Raw genomic sequence first — 20708 nt, 5'->3', positions numbered from 1 at the left:
ACAATGAAGCATATACCACATTGGTGTGGCAATACTGAATAAGAAAAGTACAGGGAAATCATAAGATCTTTCCCTACTCTACAGTATGCACGAGTCCCTATATCCCTTATATCACGCACGCACGCACACATACACACACACAAATCAGGGGCCCTGGTAACCATCTACACTTTAAAAGGAAGACATTACTCATGTGTGCCACTTGGTCTCACACTGGCTGATAACGTCTATGGTCCATTATATCCATTATTCATCACTCATGCCCTCCCCATTGGAGCAGCATTAGTGGAGTGTGTGGTGAAATCCAACAGCCTTGCATGGAGCTGAGGTGTGCTGCACCTGCTTGCTAATGAAATCGATAGGGCTTGCCGGTTTGAACACATCCGGGTGTGAAAGAAAACAGGAGTCAACAAAAAACAAACGGTAAACATTACATCGTGAAACACACGGATAGAAAGTCACGCCTTGTGTTTTGAGACTCTTGTTTTAAAAATGAACTCAAGCTTTTACGTCTACGGCCTTTTACGCCTTACTGTAGGCCAACGCCTCTACGTCTACGGCCTACACCCACCCTCATGCAGAGTGTTGTTCTTGAAGAGCTCTAGTGTTCCAAGGGTTTAGGGTTTCTCTGTGCTGCAGATAAACATGTGGTTTGGAGCCTCCTTGCTTAGCAGCTTCTAGGCCAGGGACGCGGCCCAAACGACGCCCTATTCCCTATATAGTGCGCTTCCTCTGACCAGAGACCCGGTCAAAAGTAGTGCACTGAAAAAGGAATAGGGTGCCATTTGGAATGCCGACTAGAGTTTATTTAAGGACACAGAGATGAGGAGACTTGTCCCTACCTGAACTGTGAAATGGTCCAAAGGGAATTAAGGGAGTGAATTATTTATAATAAGGGGTACATGGAGAAAATCTGACCTGTCTGAAATTAAAATGGATGGCCCTTTCCTTCAGCAAAATATATTTTACTTAAACCCTAACTGAACGCTTGAAAAAAAAAACGTGACCATTCCCCAATACCAAAAATAATAATTAAAACAAAGTGGATAGCAGAGAATGTTTGGCTTCACTTCTTGGCCAGACCAGAGCCTTAGATATGCAGTTTTAGGTACTGTTCTTCATCTTGTAAGCATTACATGGCAATGCAAGAATTTTGATAGCACACAGGGTTGCGGGCCAGAAGCTTGTTGGTTCACAAACCACCGTGGACAAGAGTAGGGGTGGATTGGTCTCCTTTATAGTAAATGCATTGCATTAATCTATCATTGTATTTGCAGGTCCATATTTGCAGGTCCAAAAATTGCCTTTAATAAAAATGTAATGTAATTCTACGTTTTTAGATATTAGCAGAATCCTTATTAATACCACACAAATTCTGCAAAATACAGGCTAAGTGCGGACAGAGACATAGACCTATGTGTTCGTCTTATCATATTTCTCCAATGTCAAATCGGTGTGTCTTTTTTGCAATGAAACTGTCCCTGTTTGCAAATCATTTCATCTGAGAAGTCATTAGGAATCTGAGCATGGTACTTCCAAAAGTTAGGTCTATCTTTCCACCCCAGACAGAGTAGGCCTACTCTAATCTAAGCTTTACCTGCTGGCTACTCTTCTTCTATGGCTTAACCCAACAAGAGAAGATCACAAGTATTTCCCTAAAAGCTGTCTGGGTTTAAACATCTTCTATTGTACAGAAAGTGAATAGCTTAATCAATTGATAGTGACATAATTAGATTACTTCCCAAGCAAAGTCCAATTTTTTTCTTTCTCCTCGGATATAAAAGTTTGTAGCTCAGCCTCTGAATGTCAAAGAAATTAAACAATGATATCCCCTCTGAGTCACGTCTTTCCTAAGTATTTTACATCTTGTTTGTAGCATAAAACATTGCCGACCAAAGTGCTGTTATAGCTCCCTGTTTTATTTTTTCTTCTTAAACTAACAAGGGGTAGGCCTGTGCTTTTGACATTTTCTTTAATAAAAGGTAGGCCTATGGCCAATGTTCCCTCTAAACTGCAGAGCGTGCGCGCACTTCCTCCAGGACTGCTGTGCAGAAGAAATGCCATGCTGCGCAGAGACACAAGAGATTGAACCCTATTAGTTTGCACTATATAGATCAACGTTTTTGTTGTTGTTGATCGAATCAACATTATATCAGCCCCTTTTTTAATGCAACAAAACAAATCTAACTTTGCAAGACTGAGTCAGGTATATATCCAGCAGGTATATCTCACTGGTCATCCCCAAAGTCAATTCCTCCTTTGGCCGCCTTTCCTTCCAGTTCTCTGCTGCCAATGACTGGAACGAACTGCAAAAATCACTGAAGCTGGAGACTCATAACTCCCTCACTAACTTTAAGCGCCAGTTGTCAGAGCATCTCACAGATCACTGCACCTGTACATAGCCCATCTGTAAACAGCCCATCCAACTACCTCATCCCCTTACTGTTATTTATGTATTTATTTTGCTCCTTTGCACCCCAGTATCTCTACTTGCACACTCATCTTCTGCACATCTATCCCTCCAGTGTTTAATTGCTATATTGTAATTATTTCGCCACTCTGGCCTATTTATTGCCTTACCTTCCTAATCTTACTTCATTTGCACACACTGTATATAGACTTTTTTCTATTGTATTATTGACTGTATGTTTGTTTATTCCATGTGTAACTCTGTGGTGTTGTTGTTTGTGTCGCACTGCTTTGCTTTATCTTGGCCAGGTCGCAGTTGTAAATGAGAACTTGTTCTCAACTAGCCTACCTGGTGTAATAAAGGTGAAATCAATAAATCAAAAAAGTCTGTGATTTTGTTGTAGGCAGAGCCAGAGTGCAACCGAGTAGAATTCTATTCGCAGGGGTAGCCCTGGAGCGGTCTTTCAATCACCCAAGACTGAATGAGCTTTTCAGATCAGTTTAGATCAGAGCGAAGAGCCAAGCGTGTTCACGTGTTGATATTCTTTGATAGTTAGCGAGTTATTAGCCCAGTTATAGCTAAGTATAGGTCAGCAAGGGGGAGTTACTGATTCCTACAAGAGCACAAAACGTATAGGCTACATTTAAAGCTGTTTTTGAAAAGCCAGTCAGGTAAAAAGCTTATGTCTTAATTAAAGGGACAGTGTTGTATTTTGTGACAGACTTGAATATGCAAATAAGCCAATAAGCAGATGGGTAGGCTAATGCACATTGTCTAATTCTCTGTATGTTAATAATAATTATTTGTATTTTGTAAAGGGGTGTCTTGCGCCATACAACACAATACAATTCCATTTACAGTCACCAATTTGTCCCATTGTGTTACAGACCAAGTACAAAATCATTTAATTATTGTCAAGCCCTTCATAATGTAAAAACAATTTTAAAAATCTGCAATGTAGGCCTGGACTTAACACCACATATAGGCTACTGTAGGCTATATCATAGAAATCAAAAGCTATTTCCATGTGAAAATGTTATGGGATTTGCTCTGTTAGTTTTGTTGGTAGGACTACTGTACATTATGCTCAAATAGCCACAATAGCCTATTGGCTACTGTCTAAAACTGTAAGGGTACAGCCTCAGTGTTCACAGTAAACGCGCGCCGGAAGTTGCAAAGAATTCTCACAATGTTCAAGTTTCCGCTCATGATCTAAAATATGCTTAGTGCCCCAAGAAATTAGAGGGAACATTGCCTATGGCATACCCTCTCATACCCCCTCACTTCGAGTCTTGGTTTTAACTTAACATTCCTTCATTGACCATGGAAGTAGCCGATTTAAAGAGTGCATAGTGGGTGGAGGAATTAACCGACAAATCTATGGATGACGGTTGAAATGAATTATGCCGCCTCCCCAGGTGGCGCAGTGGTGTAGGGCACTGCATTGCAACGATAGCTGTGCCACCAGAGACTCTGGGTTCGCGCCCAGGCTCTGTCGCAGCCGGCTGCGACCGGGAGGTCCGTGGGGCGATGCACAATTGGCCTAGCGTCGTCCGGGTTAGGGAGGGTTTGGCCGGTAGGGATATCCTTGTCTCATGCGCACCAGAGACTCCTGTGGCGGGCCGGGCGCAGTGCGCGCTAACCAAGGGAGCCAGGTGCACGGTGTTTCCTCTGACGCATTGGTGCAGCTGGCTTCCGGGTTGGAGGCATGCTGTGTTAAGAAGCAGTGCGGCTTGGTTGGGTTGTGTTTCGGAGGACGCATGGCTCTCCCGAGCCGGTACGGGAGTTGTAGCGATGAGACAAGATAGTAATTACTAACAATTGGATACCACGAAAAGGGGGTAAAACAATTTTTTTTAAATGAATTATGCCTACTCGAATTTGCGACGTTAATAACTCTGATAAATACATCATGAGCAAGTAACATATTGTTTTTAATATATTCAATTATAGTAGTAGCAAGCTGTAGGCTAGTCCACGCGCAAGATCTTTTGGAAAAGGCCTAATAAATAAAACCTTTGGAAGAAGTCTTTGACTCTCCTCCTGAACAGCCACTGTAGGCCAACACAGCACAGTCAATTGTTAGGCAGCACACCAAACCCTCTTTGATCAGCAAGAGCAGAGCAGCCCGGAGCTCAGTGTTACAATATTCATTGCCGTGTGTAATGCAGCCTAGCTGTATTTACACCATCCCAGCAGCTACCTATGAAATATAACTTTGCTCTGTACTTCTCCGAGCGTGCACTTCGTAGCCTATAGGGTATGGATAATTTGATTGAGAACACGCTAAATAGCCTATAGGCGCACTTGATATTGAGCGCCAAGTGGAGAATCAGAGATGAGGAGTGGCATCGGTCACACATCGATATACAGCCTAATAAGCAACTCATTCTAAAACACTGCGAAATATTGAAATTTCATCAATTACATGACCCTCCCCTGGACAAGATTTCAAAAAAATACTAAACCCTCCTCTTGACTGAAATTGAAAAAGCATGACCCCTCCCCCATTTTCCTCCAGGTAACAATTCTGTGAATGTCGATCCATCCCTAACTAACAAGATATTGGCAACTTCCCTCATCTCAAGATATTGACTTCCAGTGCTTTAGCCACAAGATGTGCTGGAGGCTGATAGAAAAACGGCGTGTTAGCACTGCTACGCTAGCAAGCACAGTAGAGGAAGGTCTGGCAGAGAGACACACTCCACAGGCGGGACAGTGAGAGAGGGTAGGCGGGCTAAGGTCAAGGCAGACCTGCAGGTTCAGTTTGGAGAGCAATAACTGTGCTGAGTACTGCAGTCAACTATCTAGTAGTACTGACACAAATCAGCATGAATTACGCTATTTCCTGATACTGTCATATACTGAAGTATATTAAACATTCATTTAGAAATACATCGCTCTCAGATGTTTTAATTAAAACCTGTTGGGGATGGGGGCGCTGTTTAGACTATTTATGCTAATGTGGCTAATTTTTTAAACGGCTTCCCACAAAATCCTTGATCGTACAATATGCATATTATTATTATTATTGGATAGAAAACAGTCTATAGTTTCTATAGGAGTTGAAATTTTGTCTCTAAGTGGAACAGAGCCCATTCTCCAGCAATTTCCCTGACATGGAGTCAGATTTGAGAAACGTTGGCCACTTTTCTGAAGTCATTTAAAAGGGCTCTGTCGTTGCTATGACTATACGGACACTTCTTACGTCTTCCCCTGGATGCCTTTACGTGATGACGATTCCAACGGGCTCGATTGCTCGTTCACAGGCCCTACAAATGAAAAAAACCTTTAGCTAGCAAGTCTTTTCTTGCTGCGTAACGCGCGTGGAAGACACCGACCCTCTCCTGTTCCAAGCGTTAGTTTAGCCTGTTATATTTCTCCGGTCATCTTTTCACTCGTTATAGGAGTTACAAACATCACAAAGTAGTTAATTTAAAGCGTTTTATAGCAATTTATATCCGTTTAGTGCGATTTTGGGACATTTATTTTTGCAACGATGTGAAAAGTTGGGTGCGCTTTTCAGTTCATCCCGAACGTAGTTGACATTTCCACATGGCAAGAGGACAGCTTTCCACCAAAAGACGATTTCTCCCAAGAAAGGATCCTTTGCCCAAGATACTGATGGAAGAACAGCTCAAGGTAGGACATTTTTATTATGATAAATCGTGTTTCTGTCGAAACATTTTAGTGGCTTAGGACGCCATGTTTTTTGACGTAGCTTCGCTTGGCGCAAACTGTATTGAAAAGTAAGGATAAATTAAAAAATGTAATAACGCAATTGTATTAAGAATTAAATTGTCTATCAATCCCTGTCCACCCTATATTTTTTAGTCACGTTTATGAGTATTTATGTATAAGAGTAGATCACTGTCTAAGTGGCGCAAGGACGTTTTCTTTACCAGCTTGTCTACATTTCACATTGTCTAACCATGATTTTGGTGGCTAAATATAAACATTTTCGATCAAACTGTATATGCATGTTGTAATGTGATGTTACAGGAGTGTCATCGGAAGAATTCTGAGAAGGTTAGTGAAAAAATTAATATCTTTTGGCGATGTTGACTTTTATCGCTCACTTTGGCTAGAATCAATGCTGGGCTGCTAATTGCTATGTGCTAAGCTAATATAACGATTTATTGTGTTTTCGCTGTAAGACACTTAGAAAATCTGAAATATTGTCTGTATTCACAGGATCTGTGTCTTTCGATTCGTGTATGCTGTGTATTTTTACGAAATGTTTGATGATTAGTAGTTAGGTAAACACGTTGCTCATTGTAATTATTCTAGTCCATTTGTGATGGTGGGTGCAATTGTAAACTATGAAGTCTACCTGAAATATGCACTTTTTTCTAACAAAACCTATCCTATACCATAAATATGTTATCAGACTGTCATCTAATGAGTTTTTTTGTTGGTTAGGGGCTATAAATATCTTAGTTTAGCCGAATTGGTGATGGCTACTGGTGTTGGTGGACAAATAAAAGATGGTGGAATATGCTAATGTGTTTTTAGGTAATAGATGTACATCTTTACATATTGTGTCTTCCCTGTAAAACATTTTAAAAATCGGAAATGTTGACTGGATTCATAAGATCTGTGTCTTTCATTAGCTGTATTGGACTTTAATGTGTGAAAGTTAAATATTTTAAAAAAATATTTTTTTTGAATTTCGCGGCACTGGTTTTTCAGTGGGGGGGGGGGGGGGTGTGCCGCTAGCGCCACGCTGATCCTAGACAGGTTAAGGCACTGTAAAAGCAACATACTAAAGCATTGTTCTGCAACTCAATATGAGAAGGAAATCAAATGAAGTAATGAAAAATGTAAGAGCCATGTCAATTCCCGGAGGGATTTCTTTCCCTCGCCCTCTATCTCCAACTAAACAGACATGGATAATGTAATATGCGAACCTCCCCTGGGATTTTGAGCAATCAGACAGACAGCACAGAATAGGGTTGTATCCAGCACGAGGGCCAAAAATAGGGAGGGGCCTACATGAATTCCTCCAAAAAGAAACGCTTGTTTTCCATGACAAAATGTTTTGCAAAGATGTGCATTCACGAATATGACCCGGGCTGGACAGACATCAAAAAGCAGCACTTCATCAAGCAACCCCCCGTGCAGCGAGAGAGGCTACGCTACGCTAACAACACAGTGAGTGCACAATCTCTTGTAATCACAGAAACAGAACATACACAGCATAGTGCATGCTCCTGGTAACTCTGACACTTATGGCGCAATATGTGATAATAAACCACCGAGGCGTACTTAAAACTTGAACACATCCTTGATTTATTTGGCCATACACACACAGTCAGTTCAGAGGAGGAACCATAACAGGTAGGAGGCAGTGTAGTTGTAATAGTTTGACCTGGGTTTTATGGTCTTGGCCTTCACTATACTGTGTGCCAGGAAGATAGAACGGAACAGTATAGAACTAGGAAGTGTCATTTTCATGAAGGGAAATTAACGTCGCCACACATACATTAAAACAATAATCCCCCCCCCCCCCCAAAAAAAAAATGTATGGTAGTGGAAGAGGTTTATACATTTAAATAAACTAACTAAGGAGTGTGGCAATAAGAGATAATCTAACATCCAATGAGTGGTGTTATATTTATACTGAGACTTGTCCGCGTGTCTGTTTATTGACATGCTGCTGCTATCGAGGCACAAGGCGGGACCCAGATGTAGACACAGGAGGCGGATGGTTGGAGTCTTACAGTGTTTAATAATCCAAAGGGGTAGGCAAGAGAATGGTCGTGGACAAGCAAAAAGGTCAAAACCAGATCAGAGTCCAGGAGGTACAGAGTGGCAGACAGCCTCGTGGTCAGGGCAGGCAGGGGGTACAGAGTCCAGAACCAGGCAAGTTTTCAAAACCAGGAGGACTATAAAAAGGAGAATAGCAAAAGGAGTATGGGGAAAAACACACTGGTTGACTTGACTAAACATACAAGACAAACTGGCACAGCCAGACAGGAAACACAGGGATAAATACACTGGGGAAAATAAGTGACACCTGGAGGGGGTGGAGACAATCACAGGAACAGGTGAAACAGATCAGGGTGTGACAGCTGCTTATTACTGACGAGCTGCTCCAGTCTTTGATAAGGTAATGTGGAATTTAACATGGCGGGATTGTGATAATCATCACCACCACATTCACCTAATTAATATCGTTACAGCAATATCACCAGTCAAAACAACACCACTACAACAAACTAGTGGCTGCTAAGCCTTTCCAACGACAAGTACTTACTGGTTCAGTGCTTTGCTACTCGTAACAACGAACGAGAAATTTGTCACACAATCAATATGTCGATATCAATTAAACGTCACAATAGGGTGCAGAGCGTTTGATTTGTCTGTTGGGGGGCAAGGAGACCCCCAGCTCCGCTTCTAACTGACAATTAACCTGTCAGTCTATGTTGTTGTTTTTTGTTTGAATTGTTTATGTGTTCGCTATGCGGGGGAAATGGTCAAACAAGCGGAACTACGTGGCTAACAACTATTGTAACGAGGATTATTATCGTAGCAACACACTTTTGGAGTGAAGGCAATCCCAAACTGTGTTAGCTAGGTTTTTTGTGTCTTCGGGTGTAGTTCGTAATGGTTGAAGCGTGTATGTTAGGATGGTAACGTTATAATAATTAAAGATGAAGTGGGAATTCATGCCGGGAATAAGTAGTGTAAATGTTTTGGATTTCCCCCCTTCTATAATAAGCAGCCAATGATGTATTTTTCCTTTATTCATGTGTTTAATATGATACTGTTATAGCTCCGGCTAAACTGTTTATGTATGTAAGCACTTCAGAGTTATATCAAGCTAATAAGTCACTCGTAAGATAAGGTTGTAAGAGTGTGCTTGACTGTATTTTCATTTTACTTTATAGTTCTCACGGAAGGTGATAATTCTGACTAAAACTACAGAATAAAATCGACAGTTAAAATCAAGGAAGAGTTGTGCTCGTGGTTACCGGAAGGAGCGACACCGCTAAAACCATTGACAACTGCGCGCCGTTTTTAAGGGATTGTTAAATAAATGTTAACTATTTGTTTTTAATATCATCACCTCTTGAAGACCATAGTCAGAACTACAAACGTCTGATTATTCCATGCAAAACAATTGTACCCATTGAGCTCTATCATCAGAGTTATACAGCATGTACCTGCATGCTTTTCATGATCAGCAAACATCAATTGATCATGTCAATTTCAGATACGTAGGGCGCCTCACCATATCGCTCAACATTGGCCACCATTAATTTGATTTGAAGGATATAAAATAAAAAGTGAAATATACCTGAGAAGTATGGGTGGTTTAGGTTCATTTCCCATCCTTTGTGCACTCTGCCTGTCAAGCAGCATAAAGGCGCATTTGCCGATGTACTGTCAGCCAATCATTTTTACTTTGCAAGTTACCGGTAGTAACTTTGTACGTTTGACTAAACATAGTGGTAAGGAGACCTAATGTACTTTTTTCTCCAACCAACATAGGCCTACCTAGCGAAGTTAGCTAACATTATCCCCTTTTCAACATTGTTTAAGTGTTTAATCACAATTGCTGCAGTGCTGACAGATACGATAGGCTACATTGATTGATGGACATATTGGCTAGCTAGTTAATAACAGATCACGTTAACATGGCTGGTTAACAAGCTAACTTTCAGGGGGTAAACTAGATGGCTATATCCAAATATTGTTTGATTTGCTTTCCATCTATAGTGGTGATGACGGTAGTCCGACTGACAACTTTACCTGGACGAGGACCTGCCGATGTCAAGCTCTTTCCAAAAGCCTAATCTCTGATGAAGAAAGCTAAATTATGTTTTTTTGCTTAGCTAGCTAGCTACACACCAGATGGAAAGGCTACCCTCACATATTTGAAAACACATGATCAAGTGATATTTAATGATGATGAAAAGCGTTCAGTTACTTGCTGTATAACTCTGATGCTAGAACTAAATGTGGAATGATTGGAAATGTGTAGTTCTGACTATGTGATGATACTAAAATCAAATAGTTTATAACATTTATTAAACAACCCCTTGAAAACGGCACATAGTTGTCAATGGTTTTGGCGGAGCTGGGGGTCTCCTTGCTCCCCAGCAGTCAAATCGAATTTTCAGCACCGTATTGTGAGGTTTTATTGGACCTATAGAAAACCTTTATAAGGACCTATAGAAAACCTGGATTACGAGGTTAATTCAAATTGTTTTAATGTTAGCTCATTCCAACGCTGTGTAGCACGCCTGAATGTCATTGGGTTTACCTGAGGACACCTTTTATACGCACGCACACACATTATCTGGTCGTTTGATCGGTTACGGTAATCCAAGGCTCCAAGGAAAATGTCTCTGTCATCTCTAAGAGATTCTGACAAACAGATTTATTGCCGTGCTGGGAGATTCCAAGCATTTCAGCAAAGTAAAAGAAACAGATTATAGAATTATTTCCACCTATGATGAATGCTCACTCTATTCCTCCCCTCCTTTACTAAAGACACCATCCTTTCCTTCTTCTGGTCATATCTCGGATGAGATGAGACAGTCGCTTTCCCACTGGGCACAGGTGTCAGTTTAACGTCTAGTTTTGATTTACATTTGGTTGAGTTGACACCTAAAGTGAATTTAATGTGAAATCAACAAAAAAAGGTCACCATGTCATTAGATTTATGTTAAAATTTGGGTGAAAAAAAGACAAAATTCCCTTACATGGATGACTCTTTGCAAATCCAATCAGTTGATTCAACATCATCACACTTTTTGGGGTTGAAATGACATGGAAACAACATTGATTCAACCAGTTTTTGCCCCAGTGTGTATTGTTAGTCAGACCAGCGCTGGGTCGGAAGGAAGAAAGGCGTCAGCAGCCTCTTATTAATCTGAGGATATGAATATAAAAGACTTTAGCCTTCCTCTTGAAGACAGAGATGCATATTGGAAGGGGGAGGTGGGGTGAAGGGGGAGTGAGACTATGGTGGTGGGGGTGACATGACAGAGGGAATGGCGGGGTATTTGTGCTAAAAGCCGACGCTGTCCCAAACACACAACGCAACGACAAATGAGCCCAGGAAGAGGGAAGAAAACAGGGAGGGAGTGTGTGTGTGTGTGTGCACGCACATGTATGTGTGCGTGTGGGTGGGTGCATTTGTGTGTGTGTGGAGTGATCAACGTGTCGTCTGTTATCACACGAAGCGACGCTGGGGCTGTAGACCTGAGATGATTAGAAGGCACGGGGTGACTTAATCATCTGTCTGGACCAGATGCGCCACCACGACTAAACACCTGAGCTAGTAGGCTAGTAGGAACAATAACAAGGGACCCAGGTTCTTGCCTTTTTATTTAGTTTCATGGGGATGGAGTGACACAGACCAAGAGCCAGCAATTAATCTCCATATTTTGTGACTGTGACTGTCGAGAAGGCCAACGAGGTCTAAATTAATCTGTTGTTCTGGGCTTCATCCCAAATGCCCCTAATTCCCTATATAGTGTACTAGTTTTGGTCAGGCCCCATAGGGCTCTGGTCAAAAGTAGTGCACTTTGTAGGGTATAAGGTGCTATTTTGGGACTTTACCTGGTCTCTTTCTGAGGTGCTTTAATGTGACTCACCCTCAGTCCGCACACAGATGTTTATGATGAATATCTACTTAGGGGATGTGCCGGGCGTTAATTAGATATTAAGTATTCATCTGCCAAAAGCTCCCCTAGTCAAATTTTTTATCATCATCTAATCACTCTGTTCTAGGGAGGTCTATTTTCTCTCCTTGGGGAGTTGCCAGGGAATATGTTTAGGAGGCAGTTTAACCTGTGTTCATATTCTAATAGAGACCTAACAGAGAACATCTGACATTCTTCCTTCCTGTCTCAGATTATCTGGGGTGTTCACTCTGTGGGCCTAAGTGTTTCCCCTAAATAGATTTTTCCTTGGCAGAACACCAGGCCCCATGAAGTAACATTCAGTGCCACAAACACCAAACGTTCAATTCAAATCCATAGTAATCCATTTTGGGTCTATTCTGTCTGTTGGTGTTCATGTTTGTGTCGTGTGGGGAAAAACATATAAGAACACAAAACAATTTAACCACTTTTTTTGAAAAGGGGGCAACAGAGGTATGTAGGGAGGCCGGCCCTCCTTGCATCTTTGCCTGATTAATGGTCGGGGAAACACTGTTTATGTAGTGTACCTCTATCTGGGAGCTGTTGTCAGTGTCCTGGCTGTCCTCTGCTGAGAGCAGGCCTGGGAAACCCTCATCAGGTTGGTCTTCACCCTGATCCTGCTCTTGGTCCAACTGATCCTGGTCCTGGCTGGCCCTGTTGCTGTCCATGTTACGTGGCTGTTCTGGGGACAGCCACCGCCTCCACCGGTGACTGTACAGCTTCACATCAACCGCCATGTCCTCCTTAGCCAGAGGCTGCCCTTGCACGTAGGAGTAGGAGTCCCCTGGGGTGCACAGAGAAAGAGCATGAGGGGAAATGAGTACAAGAGGAACAGGCTTGTTGCAATGACATATTGTAGGTATGTTTATTTGGATCCCTATTAGCTTTTGCAGAAGCAGCAGATAATATAAAGAATGAATATATGTACAAAATGACTATATATTAAAATGATTCACATTTATTTAAAAGCCAAGAGCCATTTGTTATCATCTTCAATATTTTTCTTTGCTCTGAAATGGAAAAGGTGACTACAATACAACTCCTTTAATATCGCAATCATTCTGCTCTCTCCTCAATATAATTTGTAAACCAAGATATTCTCAACTATTGACCTTTTTTTAAGTAGTCAGACTGGAATGAGAAACTATATTGTACACCAGTGGATCGTAGCAGCATAATTACATAGAACAATCATATTTTTTAATGTCAATAATTCAGTGGTCCAGTGGAGGAGCCAAAACTCTGGTCTGGTCATTAATTGTCTGCCACTCTCATAATTCACTATCTCAATGGACTATTCCTCGTTGCTTTATGGAGAAATTATACAACTTTGGATGAAACAGGTGCATATTAGCAGTGAAGCCGTTTTAGACACACCATAGGCCCATAGTCACACCAAGTACCCGGAGTTGTTCCTGAACATGTGACCTGACCAGGACCACGACAAACTCTGGTCAGGAAAAACTCTGGGCCCGAGTTGTAGCTGGGTAGGTCATGTGTTGAGAAAAATCCCAGGGCCAATTGGCATACCTTATCATCCCTAATGCACTGAGGTGGTAAACTGAAGATATGAGAGAAGCTGCGGTGTTTTTAGACACAGCCACTTGAGTAGAGTTCCAGACTGCTGTGCTGACTGACTGCTTTCTCTCTGCAGATGGCAGTTGGTTCCCTGTGTTCAAACGTGTCACAGTGAGGACAGGACACACACGCACAGGCACACAGATAAGCACGCGCGCACACACACTCACGACATAAGGCAGATTATCACTTCAATGTGTCCTAGAGCCTAGCCCAGGTTTGTCCTTTTAATCACTTTCCCAACTAAAATGTAAGTTCCCAGACCTGACGTTGGTTCTAAGCCTGCCTGACCGTTAAGGTCATTCCAGCTATGCTAATGAGTTTAGCTGTATAAACACACAACAAACCGCAGTTTTTGTCTCCACCACTCTCTCTCTCCCTCTCTCTCTCTCTCTACAGATGTGCTTGGGTTTCTCTCTCTCCCCTTCTCTCTCTCTCTGCTCCTCTCTCTCTCTTTCTTCCTCTCTCTCCCCTCCTCCTCTCTACCCTCCATCCTCCGACTCTCTCTCTGGGCCCCAGATAGACCAGCAGTGTTCCCCAGGAGAGCAGGAGTAGGGAGGTGGGACCTCAGGAGAGCAGGAGTAGGGAGGTGGTACCCCAGGAGAGCAGGAGTAGGGAGGTGGGACCCCAGGAGAGCAGGAGTAGGGAGGTGGGACCCAGGAGAGCAGGAGTAGGGAGGTGGTACCCCAGGAGAGCAGGAGTAGGGAGGTGGTACCCCAGGAGAGCAGGAGTAGGGAGGTGGGACCCCAGGAGAGTAGGAGTAGGGAGGTGGGACCCCAGGAGAGTAGGAGTAGGGAGGTGGGACCCCGGGAGAGCAGGAGTAGGGAGGTGGGACCCCAGGAGAGCAGGAGTAGGGAGGTGGGAGTGCTAGTGCTAATGCACGCAAAGTGGATGCTGACAGATTCACTCTGTAATGACCATCCACAGAGCAAACAGCCCAGAGACCAGTTGCTGCAAAGACAAGAACAGGGAGACTAACTGACTCTCTCTCACACGCGCGCGCACACACACACACACACACACAAACAGGCACACACTTGCAGGAAGAACTGCAAAAATTCCAAAGTTACACAGAGCATAAGTCCAAATGTACTGTAATATACAGTACCAGTCAAAAGTTTGGACACACCTACTCATCCAAGGGTTTCTCTTTTTTTTTAACTTTCTACATTGTCGAAATAATATTGAAGACATTAAAACGATAAAATAACACATATGGAATCATGTAGTGTGTTATAAACAAATCCAAATCTATTTTATATTTGAGATTCTTCAAAGTAGCCTCCCTTTGCCTTGATGACAGCTTTGCACACTCTGGCATTCGCTCAACCAGCTTCACCTGAATGCTTTTCCTGCAGTCTTGAAGGAGTTCCCACATTCTGAGCACTTGTTGTCTGCTTTTACTTCACTCTGTGATCCAACTCATCCCAAACCATCTCAATTGGGTTGAGGTCGGGTGATTGTGGAGGCCAGGTCATCTGATGCAGCACTCCATCACTCTCCTTCTCGGTCAAATAGCCCTTACACAGCCTGAAGGTACGTGGGGTCACTGTCTATTGTCCCACCAAGCGCAAATCAGATGGGATGGCTTTCATCACGTTTAAAGGGTGGCTACTTTGAAGAATCTCAAACATGTATTTGGATTTATTTAACACCTTTTTGGTTACTACATGATTCCTATGTGTTATTTCCTAGTTTTGATAAATAAAAATAAATACAATCCCTTGAATAAGTACCAACCATTTGACTGGTACTGTACATGTCCTGGTTAACTAAACCGTATATTGACCCCTGTAGTCGTAATCATGTCAAACCACAGGTCACACTATCAATAAAGTTAGACAAATCTTTCCAGAAGTGCTTTGATTAAAGGAATTTGGATGCTGATCATGTTGCTAAAACACTCCTCTCATTATGGAGTCTAGTCAGCGATGTCTGTTTGGAGCACGTAGCATGCTACTATTTGTTATGCAGATCTCAATGATGTTGTTCTTAGGTGTCTAACACTGCTCCTGTAGCCAAGCATTCACTCACCTCTCCCTCTCTCCCTCTCTTGCTCTCAGGCCCCCACTCTCCAGCTGTCTCTCACTGTCGCCTCCAACCAACTCAAGTTCATTAGCTACGTCTACCGAGACAATGGATGCTCACGAGATTCCCTGTCAACCAACACTGTATATTCCGATCCAAAGGGAACCTATACTGTACATTCCAGGAACACATACATTATTTCTTACCCACCAAAGGATCTTTGTTAGACACGTCAATGTATATGGTGGAAAGTTGGCAAAAGAGAATACTTCTGCTACGTGATAAGGTTGGACCCAGGTCCAGAGAAGAGACCAGACAAGGAATCAGTGGTTAAGGATAAACATAATGCTTTACTGAGATATGGTAGCCGCATGATCACAGTTCACTTGAAAAAACAACAAACACTAAGTCTCGAAAACTCACTCAGGAAACGAACGCACACTGTAAACAATTCAAGCTTCTGCAAAGGACCAATGAAAACACACCTATTTTAGCAGGGACACAATCATGAAATAATAAGACACACCTGAGTCCAATAAAAGTCTCTAGGGTGGTCTCAGCCGCCCTCTGGTGCCAGGAGGAACCATGACAACTTCAGAATACACCATGGCTGGACAATAGATACCCTGAACAAATGTGTTGTATTTTTCACAGAATCTCTCTCTCTGAGTCACCATGAAGAAAAAACACCTGCGCTGTGGTCTGTTCATCACTCTCTCTGTAATGGCTCGATACTTCTCCCAACTGATCTAGGGTTTGAGAACTCTCATTGTCAAGGAAAGACTTGCTCTGTGTTAGTCATTTCAGAGGGGAGAGTACGGACCCCTGAGGAACACCACAAATACATTCGCAGCAGGACGAGGCTTCACCTTGGATGAGTGTGTTCCTTTAGCTTTTGTGTGAGAGGAAATCTTTCCCCTCCGTTCCTCTTTCACTCCCACTGAATACCCCGCATACCTTCGCTGTGACTCTCTCTTCTCGCCCGATGCACGCCTGTCAGAACGACTAACCGGCAAATGCCAGTAGAACTGTAATTCGGTTTAACCTACAGCTTTCAAGGACATTTAGGAGATCATAAAAGCACGGTGTAAAGGCGCTGTCTGCCCCCCTTCTTTTCATTCTGTTTGGGTCCTTCTGGTTGACCCCTTTCTCTGGGTGTATATCTGACTCAATGGCACTGACAGGACACTTCCGTACAAGGCTGGCCGATACTGGAGAGAGGAATGCTGTGTGTGTGTGTGTGTGTGTGTGTGTGTGTGTGTGTGTGTGTGTGTGTGTGTGTGTGTGTGTGTGTGTGTGTGTGTGTGTGTGTGTGTGTGTGTGTGTGTGTGTGTGTGTGTGTGTGTGATGGAATAGTGCATGTTGGAGGGAAGCCTTTTGGCATAAAGGCTCCATTAGTTTCCTAAGCTGTGTATAACTCTCTTTTTCAGGGGTGTCTTTTCCACCCTTCTCCCACTGAAAGCCGCTTCATCAATGTAGCAGGACCCCCTGCCAAGTACCCTGGAGACACCACCCTGGGGCCCTAGGGTATCCACAGAAACCCTGGACATATAAGCACCTATCTGAGGTGGGGCTGAGAAGCCATAGAGATCCTATAAGACACTATAAGACAAGGTCTACTGATGTACCTAAAACTCAGTGCTGTTTCATTTAGATTGTATTTAACCAGGAAGAAACCAGCCTGATCTTGTGAGCACAGCGGTCAGTCTGCTTGACCTGGCTATCAGGAAGTATCATTGAGGTCAGAAAACCCAAGGGTGTCTCCCCCGGAGATCTCCCACAGTTTAGTTTGTGCTTTCCTCTGAAAACTATCTCGGAGAAAACAGCAAAAAGGGAACATCTAGGCAGAGAAATTGCACGTAATTGGTTGCACACAATGTTAAAAACATTAGAAATTAACGAGGTTCCAAATATCATGATTCCAATTTAATGGGAGTAAATTACAATTATTTCTATGATCGTTCCGGCGGGTTCCCCTCATTAGTGATCCTTCAGTGGGTGGTAATGTCAGAAGTGTTCTGTCATGATCGACAGACACAGCGGGGGGCCTGGGAAATGTCCGCAAAAAACCTCAGCCTTGAGCCGCAAAGTTAGAAACACGAGCCAGAAAAGTTGATGTAAAAAGCAAAACGGACACTGCAAACAACCTTCCCCCCCCACAGTTCCTTCCCCCAATTGGTCCACTTGAATGTTTCTGAGCACAACGGGAGAGCCGGGTGATCGTGCTGGATGACATGCTTGAGTAGTCAAGGTCTACTTGATATATTCATCTTAATTAATCTCCCGAAGAAGAAAACAAACAGTGAGCTTGGCCCTTATGGCTGGGTCAGGGAGCGAGAGAAAGGAGAGCGAGGGAGAGAGATGGAAAGGCCAGCGTGACGGGGAGAAAATACCCCCCAAAATAAAAATGGACAGAGCATTTCTGTCTAACTAACTGAGGGAGAAGAGAGTGACAGAATGGTTTGAAGTATTGTATGAGTATGGGTTCTGAAGTCTAACTCTCCTCATGGGTCTGTCTGGCATCGCTCATCCAGGATATCGATTCACAAGATCAACACTATACTACAGGCCAGAAATCCATAAAACACATCAGTAAAACCAGCGTGGCACAGAGTGCAGACACTGCCGCTGCTTGGTAGAAAACGAATACTAGATCAAGGTAAATAATTACATCGAAGACAAAAGCAGTGGGTGACTGCTTGGATGTTTATTTCCAAAGAATGGGATGGGGTGGGAGGAGAGGAAAGATGTACACTACTTTTCTTTTCTGTCAGTCTCAGACAGCAGCAAACCGCAAAAATGGCCTGTGCTCTGTGTCAAGAGACCTTGTACCTCCTCAGATATGTCCACAGGTCCAGATGAGGGTGTCAGACAGAAAGGTTTGACCTGATGCTCTTACACAAGTCAGAGCAGACCCTATCACCTGATGAGAATATACAGGGTTATCCAAGTATAGTGCTGAGCGATTAACCAATATTTTGGGGGGTTTAAACAACTAATTGACCAATGGTTCAATTATTTGATATTCCATTTCCTATGGGTTTTTTTCTGCACACTTTCTCCAGAGAGAAAATCAGATCGAGCCTCAACTGCAATGTTGTAGGGAGTTGTAGTTTCCAACAGGCCAATATTTGACATAGTTTAGCGCACAAAACGTCGTAATTAACTACAATGACCATAATCCCATGGGCATCTACTTGTCCGGTCTGTGTTTCTTTTGCGCCTGCCACCGAAGAGACGAGAATGCATACCTTGATGGGATATAGTGAGCAGCTGTTGCTTCGCGAGACATTTCTACCTGAAAATACATAATCAAAGTTATTAATGGTTGGTATTCAGCAGTCATAAAAGTATGCCTTTATTACTTTGAAGAACTACTAAAATAGTGGCTTTGTAACAGTAGCAGCAGCTCTATAGAGATGAGATGATGACTTGGGATGAAATAATAAAGTCATGAAATAAAACAAATGTAATATACACAGCAAATGAAATATGTTATTAAAGTACTGTAATTTGAATAAATGACGGTTAATAAGTGATAAGCAGTAACGGGCATCCACTACTATCGTGGGACAATTCATGAATTGTTTTATTCTGTGCTGTTACAGCATTCAACCGCAAAAATCGAAAACCGTGATTATTTTTTAAATAATTCAAACCGAAACCAAACCGACTTCAAAAAATACTAATAACTCAGCACTACCCAAGTGCAATGGGAAGGGATATGGACATACTGACACATAGTGAGGGAAACAGAGGGAAAACAGAATGCGTCCAAAACAGCAAGCTATCTCTATATATGTAGTGCACTACTTTTGAGCAGAGCTCCATGGGCCCTGGTCAAAAGTAGTGCACTATAAGGAATAAAGTGCCATTGGGTATGAATTCATAGATAGAAAAACCTTCCAGGAGAATACTTAGCAGCCATGGTCAATCTAAACAGAGGGAGTAGAACGCAGAGAGAGGATTTGACTTAAGTGTTCATAAAGAGAGTTTTAGTGAAAATGGCTGACCTGATTTCACATCAAATATGAGATGATAGATGAGGTAGGGGGGGGGCTGTTTACAGCTCCTTCACAGACTTACTCTGTACTCTCTCTGATAAAACTCTTCACAGCCAACTCTCAGTTCATTTAATCGGTTACAGCCGATATTACGCAGAAAGGGTAACGCGTTGATTTTAATTATACTACTGGCTTTGATTATAATCTACATGAATCTTACAGTAGTTCAGATTAGCCATAGTTTATGTTCTTTGAGAGAGTAATTGTTTTACGCTGTAGACGCGTCTGATTTGTCTCTTCTAGAAGGCGTGGAGACAAAAAGAGGAACGTTAAGAATAACAAAGACATGAAAGCCACCTTCCAGCCTCTGTAATTATACAGAAGAAAGTGTGCTGTTCTCTCTACCTGTTTCAACATGTCCTAATTACCCCGGAGAGACGACATAGACAAATTAGTAGTCCTCCTGGGGCAAACAGCACCTGTAAATCGTACCCTATTCTCTATGTAGTGCACCACTCCGGAAGCCAGCCGCACCCATGTGTCGGAGGAAACACCGTGCACCTGGCCCCCTTGGTTAGCGCGCACTGCGCCCGGCCTGCCACAGGAGTCGCTGGAGCAAGATGAGACAAGGATATCCCTACCGGCCAAACCCTCCCTAACCCGGACGACGCTAGGCCAATTGTGCGTCGCCCCACGAACCTCCCGGTCGCGGCCGGCTGCGACAGAGCCTGGGCGCGAACCCAGAGAGAGCCACCCGGGAGGCCCGTAGTGCACCACTTTTGACGAGGGCCCACATGGAATAGAAAATAGTAGTGCATACACAGTCAGGTCCATAATTATTGGCACCCTTGATAAAGATGAGCAAAAAAGACGATAAAAGAAATAATACAAATACTGAGCTATACTGATCAAAAGGAGATGATTGTGGACTACAGGAGAAAGAGGACCGAGCACGCCCACATTCTCATCGAAGGGGCATGAGCATGTTGAGAGATTCGAGTTCCTTGGCGTCCACATCAACAACAAACT

At 42.9% G+C, this 20708-nt stretch overlaps 1 protein-coding gene across 2 annotated transcripts in view; it reads right to left on the bottom strand.

Moving 5' to 3' along the window:
* LOC129822772 (plexin domain-containing protein 2-like) overlaps positions 1 to 20708 on the bottom strand; it is a 178813-nt gene that overhangs the window by 110304 nt on the left and 47801 nt on the right. For both annotated transcript variants that reach the window (XM_055881169.1, XM_055881170.1), the window contains exon 2: positions 12597 to 12853. In XM_055881169.1, coding sequence (XP_055737144.1) covers positions 12597 to 12853 — 257 coding nt within the window. The remainder of the gene's footprint in view (positions 1 to 12596; positions 12854 to 20708) is intronic.

The sequence above is a fragment of the Salvelinus fontinalis genome, chromosome 25 (genome assembly GCF_029448725.1).
Source record: "Salvelinus fontinalis isolate EN_2023a chromosome 25, ASM2944872v1, whole genome shotgun sequence".
Classification (NCBI taxonomy): domain Eukaryota; kingdom Metazoa; phylum Chordata; class Actinopteri; order Salmoniformes; family Salmonidae; genus Salvelinus; species Salvelinus fontinalis.
Note: the sequence above shows the minus strand (reverse complement) of the source record. Positions and strands in the feature narration are given on the sequence as shown.